Source organism: Montipora foliosa, chromosome 1 (assembly GCF_036669935.1).
Source record: "Montipora foliosa isolate CH-2021 chromosome 1, ASM3666993v2, whole genome shotgun sequence".
NCBI classification, from domain to species: Eukaryota; Metazoa; Cnidaria; class Anthozoa; order Scleractinia; family Acroporidae; genus Montipora; species Montipora foliosa.
The window spans coordinates 68628021-68637059 of record NC_090869.1 but is presented as its reverse complement, the minus strand read 5'-3'; the positions used below and the strand labels follow the sequence as shown (position 1 = coordinate 68637059).

The window sequence follows — 9039 nt, the reverse complement described above, 5'->3', positions numbered from 1 at the left end:
GTTCGGCTTAATGAGGTACGTATAGTTGAAATTCCAGCTAAATCAAGTTAAATTGCTCGCCTGAAGAAAGATGAGAGCGTTTTGTGTAAGCATTAGGGTTAAGTTAGGTATACACGGCTATGTATTATATATTTTTTAGAGTGTTAAGATACCCAAACTAACGAGATTTTGGTCAAATCTCGCGGATCTCGGTAATGCAGTGGTAAATGACGTGTAGTACTTGGCTAATAACCCGGGCTCGTTCTTGATTACACGTATATCTATTTCTAGCAAAAAGCAAATCAGTGGATAACATCCGAACACTGAGAAAAACTTGTGTTAAAATAACGGGCACCGACCCGCTTGTATGAATGGGGCAACCGCATCGTCGGCATAGATTGACCAGAGTTAGTAGAGGGGGACGTCTCCCTCTACTAACTCTAAATTGACCATCGTTAACTTCAGTTGTTGTTGTTTCTTATTTCTTAGTTGCAAAACAAGCCAAGAAGAAAACCCGTTTTTCCTTCACTCAGCCGACCCTGAAGTGTGCATCGTGTTATCGACATCTTTAGGCATTATTGCATCTTTTAGAACTTAGCTCTCCCTGCTAGATCCACAGGATTTTCTTCTTGTTAAGTGACCGGAGCCCTGGTTTTTTATCTTCTTGGTAGCTACTTTAGATACTTGTAGGGTTTGTTTTAAAAACGCGGAACTCTCATAGAAGTAGTAACGCCTTGTTGAAGTTCTTGGGGATATTAAAACTGAATTAAGATTATTGAAGACACTTTTTCAATGTCTTTTTGTTCATGGCACACAAAAGTGTTTTTTTTATGTGCGCAAATGCACGATTCACGACTATCCAATCACATTTGCATGGAGCTGCGACGGCCTGTAACGATAGTACATGATATTATCATAATCCTCACACGAACCATTCAAGGCTAACAACACGAAAATGCCTCTAAATAGGAGGGTCGATTAATCAGTTTTATGCAAAATTCATAGACTACGAAACTAAGGCATGAGACAAATCACACATGAAGTGAACTAAATTGGTCGCGAGTAAGAGAATAGTGCAGTACATATTCGTCAAAAGCATGCCTTCATACCAGATGTGTGAAAAATCTTATCTTTTCCCTTGTCCTTGAATAATTATCTTATTGTCATTCACTCCACTCTTCCATACCTATTAATGAGGAGGCCATGTGAAAAAATGCCGGATACTAATGTTTTCTGCTGTACAATTACTCTCATAACATTTACAAGATCAGTGTTGGGAAATCGCGGTCTGTACTTGTTACAATTGTTATTCCCCTTCACATACAGTATCCGACTAGTGCATTGAGCAAAATTGGCATGTCAATTTCATCCATGTGGAATGTCACTCTTACCGAGGAATGTGTGGAAGACGCGAGGAACACAACGTAGGATTTTGGAATTAAATAACTTTCGAAATCATAGGCTCGGTTAGTGAAATTATATCCCGTTTCACTGCATTCTAAATATGTAGAGGGGTATGTTTCCATATAAATTAACATGTTGGGAAGACCCAAAATTAAACGCTTGAAAGACTGCTGACACCAGTCTTGAAAACTAATTTGTGATATACCATTCATATTAGAGTCACAGATAACAAACGTAATTTCAAATTACTTGCCTTACAGTTCCAGAACTTTTTTCTCGCTATTGTTCAGAACTCGACATTTTCTAACATTATTAGACACGCCTCTATGGCCAAGTCATGAGTCAACGAAAGAAATGGTGCAAATAGCTTCATCCCCGAGTAAAGTATGTTTTCCGCCTCTTCATCTTCATCTTTGTGTGGTCGTGAAAAGATAGAGATTTAATTCATTCCAGAAAACACCGCCTATTTGCCAAATAATCCAACGTTTTTCCATTCTGGCTTATAACAGTAGAGCCCTATATGTTGTCAATACAATGAAGCAGTTCAAAATAAAGCTCAAGAGCGTCCTGAGGGCTGTTTGGCACATGCAGACTCTCATCCTCCATAATTATCTCTGCCAGCTCTGAAAAGGTATCAGCAACAATTGTGTTTGGAGTCTCACAACAAGTGTCTAGCGCTATTTCTATATCCATGTCAGACACATGACTTAGAAAGGAATTAGTTCCGGTGAGCTCAGGTAAAAAGTACAGGGTATCTGGTCTACCTGGAGGAGACGATTCGTTTGATGACGGTCTGATCTTATGAAGGTTCCACTCTTGTACAACACGACATAGTTCATCTTCAATTAAGGGCATAAAACAGAACCAAAGGCACTCAACTTGAATGGGATCGCTGTCAGTGAATAATCCTTGTTCCCTTAGCTTTTTAAAGAAATTGATCCACCAATCTGTTTCAGAGTTCCTCAGAAATCCCCACCACGCTTCAATCCTCTGGTTAGACACAGATCGTCCGTACAGAAAACTCTTCTGGCCTGCAAAACTATCTTGAGCATCACAACGAAAAAAGCGTTGGACAGCTGCCACATTTACATTTTCAGTTCCTTGATCCCCACGAATTACGCGAGGTACACCACCCAGTTCCTTAACACACTCTAGAAAATATGACGCTATAACTCTTGGGTTATTATTAGTTTTTCCGACTTTGAGCCACAAAATTCGACGGCTATATCCGTCTATTGCCCCATGAATACAAAATCCAAAAGATTTAAGTTTGTCATATCCATCGATGTGCCATATGAAATTGGGTCCTTTGGAGCGGTACTCCCTTCTTCGCAACCGCCGCCTTGAACGGTGTGCCACGCCATCAGGATCAAGAGTCTTCAATATGATACGAACAGATTCACGGTTAACAGACAATCCGTAATAACATCGTAATCTCTGATGCATTTGACGATATCCTATTAGACCACCACTCCCTTGCAGCTCTCTTTCTACTGCCCTCATTAATTCATTAGGGCTGCTATAAGACCTCCTCCTGAATAAACCATTTGACCTAAGAACTCGCTTCAGCTGACGAAGGCTGATTTGAACCCCATGACAAAGTAAGAGAAAACCTAGAATCTCACCATAGTCAAATCCAAGATGAAAGTAACGAACAATCAATGAATTTCTGTCCAGACGCCCGGAGGTAGAAACATGGGATGGCAGTACAGCGTTAATATACGGTGCGACTACGATAACAATACAAGCAATTACAAGGTAGTCTGTCATCATAACTTTCTTTCCTAAAAAACAAACTGTAGTCAGTCATGGTAAAATGACAAAAAACGAACTTCACTAATGACTATCGATATTACTGGTTCTCAGTCCGGGTTGGTATATTTCGCTGACCCCGAGTCCATGGAATACCCTAAAAATACTATTTCGAATGAGTTCTGTTGATATATGTGTAAGCAGCATCTCAAATAGTGCATACTTAAGCCTCAACACCCATTTTAAACAGCATTGTTCTACACTATTTAAGTCTAAGTAACCAATTTTAAAAACGTTAGCTTACATGAGGTAATCGGCCATTACAACACTAATCAAAAGCTAACCTTTTTAAAATGGGTGCTTAGACTTAAATAGTGTAGAACAATGCTGTTTAAAATGGGTGTTGAGGCTTAAGTAAGCACTATTTGAGATGCTGCTTACACATAGATCAACAGTACTCATTCGAAATAATATTTTTAGGGTAGTCCATTTGGGTAGTCCATGGACTGGGGGTCAGTGAAATGTACCGACCCTTCTCAGTCCACCGATCTAAAAATCCATCAGTATGACCTTGTATGGCATTGATGAGGAAAGACTGACTTCTCGCTATGCCTCTTTTCGATAATTGACTATTTACGGTAGGGGAAAGGTCAATTAGAGCCAATAACATATGGTTTCTAGGTCACTAAAATACGCATAAAATTAAAGCAATAAATAAAACCCGGTTTTCACTAGCGACGCAAGCACAATCACAAGCACAAGCATAAGCAGCTTATGCTTGTGAAAACGAAAGTCAACGTATGCATCAAAATCAAACACGGCAACCGCCATTTTACTTAAATGCTCAGACGAAGAGAATCTGAAACGAGTGCTTTAATTGGCCAGGCGCAACAAATTTCCTTATGCTTATGCTGTGTTTCGTTTTCACACGACGGAAGCGAACGCAAGCATAAGCGCAAGCACAAGGTAAAGGAAAATTTTCATCCTTATGCTTGCGCTTATGCTTATGCTTATGCTTGCCTCAACCCCGTTTTCACGGTGAAATAAGCGCTCTTATGCTTGCGCTTATGCTTGCGTCGCCATTGAAAAGCAGGCTTAAAGAAACCAAGCCCTTGAAAACGAGGAAATAACTCTAATTATTCATGTTAACTAGAACACACCTACATAAAATAAGCAACGTAAACATCAATTACGACAATCAGGGCAATAAGTTTGATGGAAATTAAACTCACTCCTCAACAGTTTGTCTGTTCTTCATCTGCCACATTGGAAAACCAGGTCACGTGATAGGGTTCTTCTTATCTTAAAATCCGGAGTAACAACTTTGGATCCGGAGTATAAACTACGGATCCGGAGTAAACAACTTTGGATCCGGACTATAAAACTACGGATCCGGAGTAAACAACTTCGGATCCGGAGTAAAAACTACGGATCCGGAGTAAACAACTTTGGATCCGGACTATAAAACTACGGATCCGGAGTAAACAACTTTGGATCCGGAGTATAAAACTACGGATCCGGAGTAAACAACTTTGGATCCGGAGTATAAAACTACGGATCCGGAGTAAAAGCTACGGATCCGGAGTAAACAACTTTGGATCCGGAGTAAAAGCTACGGATCCGGAGTAAAAGCTACGGATCCGGAGTAAACAACTTTGGATCCGGAGTAAAAGCTACGGATCCGGAGTAAACAACTTTGGATCCGGAGTAAAAGCTACGGATCCGGAGTAAACAACTTTGGATCCGGAGTAAAAGCTACGGATCCGGAGTAAACAACTTTGGATCCGGAGTAAAAACTACGGATCCGGAGTAAGAAACTTTGGATCCGTAGTGAAAACTATGGATCCTGAGTAAGAAACAATGGATCCGGAGTAAAAACTACGGATCTGAGGAACACAACATTGGATCCGGAGTATAAACTACGGATCCGGTGTAACTATGGACTCGAAACATCAAACCGGGAGTTAGATTTTTCGGTTCGCAAGAATTTGTTTAAGTTGACTGGAAACTTTGGATCTAACGGCCGGATCTTTTTTCGCAAGGTAAATACAATTTTTATTTAACTTTAAGGATGGCACTTACGGGCCACCGTAGAAATGTGATATGCGAGAAGTTTTTTAGTTTTGCTCTGTAAGCGGGAAGGGTTCACAGGCCTGTTGAAAGCGTGCTCGAGTTTCAACAAAATGAGCCCCAAAATCAGTGAAAACTTGTGACGCAGATGAATAATAAAGTAGCTGCTATTTCCAAAATGATGGAATTACCTGGTGATAATAACGTCGTACGCGTCTTGGAGAGTAAATTTTGACTTTGCATAAACAAGAGTTGGGCGATTGTGATCTTTGTTTTGACTTCGCTCATTTCATTGTCAAACTTTATAACACTTGACAGAAAAAGAAACTTTTTAAAAACCCGGTATCTTGCCATCATTTGACACAGATGCTTCACTGTTTGACGAGTAAACATGCCGCGGTAACGTAATCACGGCGCCCGCTGAATTCCGGCCATGTCACTTTTCGATTTTGCAATTTACTTGAACATAGCAAAAATCTCCCAAAATGTTTGTCGCTGATCGTAACTTTTATATTCTATATTCACGGTTCAAAATTAATGTTGTTTTGATGTCGTAAATATTTTATTCTCGATCGACCGTTCGGGAAACTTCCTTCTGCTCTTTCTGAAAACTGTGTATCAATAGTTATTTGCTTTTTCATCACTATTTGTTTTGCATAAAGCAAGCTAACAAGATCGGTACCTTGCTGAGTTCGCATTTGTTAGAGTTAATAGTATTTTCGGTCCGATGCTTCTGTTTTATGAGGGGAATGTTGTCTTGGTCTCCCATCCAAACACTAACCCCGCCCGGCAGGGCTTAACTTCAGTGAACTTTAGTATTAGAAAGCTGTCAGATGCTCAGAGGGCACACTTGTGGTAAACAGAAGTTGTGGGGGAACTTGAAAATTATCAACATGTCAGCCCAGAAGCCAATGTTTCTCGCTTCTCCTTTATTTGTTGTTCTTCAGAGACTGGAATGCTGTATTTCAATACCACACAATTCAGTGCCTTCTGATTTTCTGTAGCACGTACCACAGGCAACCCAGTGTATGCTTCACAGAAGCATCTCGTTTTGTTAGAAGTGTGTTCAGATTGTTCAGCGATTCCGTAAACAGTGTCGAATTTCTCTGTCAAGCTCGGCTGATTCCCAGAATGTGGCAGCCCTAAAGTTCTATTCGGTTCTTTTTGGATTCACAACTTGTTGCTTCCGAATATATTCCAAAGGACTTGCCACAACTACAAACGTTTTCGAGTTGGTGGAAGAAGAACGATGCATTTTCTTCTAGAATGTTCGGGCCTGTATTAATAACACTATTACGAAATCCCGTAGGAAGTACAACTGTAATGTCTTCTTTTACTCAAACCATTCTTCGGATGCATTCTGTCCGCTCTTCCTTTAATTAAAGGTTTTTGAAAAAAATCTGAAGTCGAAGCAACAGCAGCTGTAAACAGAGCCTAAACATCACTCGTGTTGAAATCCTTCTTGGCGGCCATAATTTCAGCAGATGTTAACCGATTTACAAGAAGTATGATTTGCATAACCAATCGGAGCGAGGCTCCAAAAGCTCTATTGTTTTTCGGCCAATCAGAGTAAAGTCCAGATTCTGGACTACGAGCAGACGACTCGTTAAGAAATTGTATCAGGCGTACCTTTTCCCACCATGTCTACGGAAAAGTACGCCTCATCGCAGGTTAGTCCTGGACGAACCATTTTTCTATTTATTTAGTTATTCATTTATTTAGTCTGTTTGTTAATTAATTTATTATTTATTAACTTCGTCAAATTAAATAAAGAAAATTTACAAGAAAATTTACTAATGAAACGGAAAAAAGTTAAGTCCCTCGAGGATTAAAAAACCTGAGAAAATCACGCCGTTATGTCAATAGACCGTATTCGTATTCTCGGTATTGGACTGGAACTAGCTTGCAATGGAGGCTAATGCGGGGGAATCTTTTCAAATGCAAATACTTTTTAATATATTCCCCGCATTAGCTTCCATTGCAAGCTAGTTCCAGTCCAATACTGAGGATACGAATATGGTCTATTCCATTGTCTTCGCTTCGATCCCCACGAAGGTGTGAACCTCCAAATAAAATAATTTATATCCAGTACTTGTTCCCATAGTAGTATTCTTTGATTGCACTCACGTGATAAGACGGCTATGTTGGTGCCAAAACAAGAGAAAATTGTAGCTCAAGTTTTACATAATAATAGAGTCAAATTTGCTTTTTCGCTATTGTTCTTTCCACTGACCAACATGGCCGCCGTCACGTGACGGTCAGTGTAAAATGCAGACTGAGGTTGTAATGTAACTGTTGAAAAAGCCCAAACCCCTTAGAAATGCTAACCTTAGGCCTATTCATTGCTTGATAAGGTCCCATTTTAAACTTTTTTACCGTTTTTTTTTTACGGTGTTTAATATTTTATCGCAATGTTTTATGGTGAAGTTATATACAAAATCCCTTCTTATTAAGAAAAGACACCTATTTTTCTTAATATTGTAAAAATTAAACTGATTTTTACTGAACAATATTCAAATATTGTTTTAGGCCTAATTAGGCCTAAGGTTAGCATTTCTAAGGGGTTTGGGCTTAACTGTTAGCATTCCGATTCCAGTGATTTATGGCGCGTTCGATTGACCCTCTTCCGGAATAAGAATACGTAGAGTGATGATTAAAACGGTATGTTTGGCGCGTTTCAAAGCAGCAAGGATAATAAAAATATGTTTAAAATAGCATTTTAGCAGATGTTTGAAAATTTTAATGTGAATCTCCGTAAAAACGAAGGATTTCTAACTCATGTATTCCTATTCCGGAATACGGTCAATCGAACGCACCCTTAATTTCATTCCCAGGCACCTCACGTCCAAGGGCACTTTGAGATATGGAAACAAGTCTTTACCTGGTAACAACAGCAGCGGAAAATTCAGTTTAATTTTTACAATATTAAGAAAAATAGGTGTCTTTTCTTAATAAGAAGGGATTTTGTATATAACTTCACTATAAAACGACATTGCGATAAAATATTAAACATGGTAAAAAAAAACGGTAAAAAAGTTTAAAATGCGACGTTATCAAGTAATGAAAAAAAAATGAACTGGAATATATAATGAAATAAAGCATGAAGTTATGCTGTTTACCATAGAGACGCAATCAAGTAAAAAGCCTAGCTCGAATGGAGTCCTCTTGAGTATTGAGTGAAGTCTTCAGTTCCGTAATGAAAAACATTTCATACAGAAGACAATTCTGCCACACAGAAGGTATTCTGCCATAGGCAAGCATCTCATTAATATCCATGGTGGTATTGACACCTCTAGTTTAAGCAGTCATTTCTTGCGTTAGGGGAAGTGTTTGAACCGGGCAGCACCCTTAAGCAAAACTCACGCTGCCGGATAAGGGTCTTTTTGGACAAAAGACAATAATGAAAATTGTAAAGGAGTCATCTTTTTAACAATTCAAAAACAGTAGCAGTAGTACGGCAAATAAGCATGTTCAATTTCCTACAAATACGCACACGTACGTACCGCATGAAGTGAAGCTATGATCCTCTCAGTTTTGAACGCAATTGCGTAGAGAAGCATGAAAATTTCAGGACTTCAATGGAGCTTGAACCCATGACCTCGCGATACCGTTGCGACGCTCTAACCAACTGAGCTAAGAAGCCACTGAAGTTAGAAGCATGCAGGTCATTAGTGAATTCAAGTGTTCCCGTGATGAATGAATCAATGAACGAAACCTTATATGAAATAAATCAAATGACTGCTAATGTCCAATATGTATGGCTTAAGAACCAAATAACTGCTGCGAAGGAACAGTGCTACACCGGAAAGAAAGTGATCTGTCACATATGGTCCA

General features: G+C 39.3%; 1 protein-coding gene across 1 annotated transcript; it reads right to left on the bottom strand.

Moving 5' to 3' along the window:
* Positions 1–1899: 1899 nt before the first annotated feature.
* On the bottom strand, positions 1900–3153 carry LOC137972873 (uncharacterized). The gene has a single exon (XM_068819567.1). The coding sequence runs from the start codon at positions 3151–3153 to the stop codon at positions 1900–1902; it is 1254 nt and encodes a 417-aa protein (XP_068675668.1).
* Between the last annotated feature and the right edge of the window lie 5886 nt (positions 3154–9039).

Excerpts from the sequence above, each read along its gene's own strand:
- LOC137972873 (XM_068819567.1), bottom strand. The coding sequence starts at position 3,153 with ATGACAGACTACCTTGTAATTGCTTGTATTGTTATCGTAGTCGCACCG.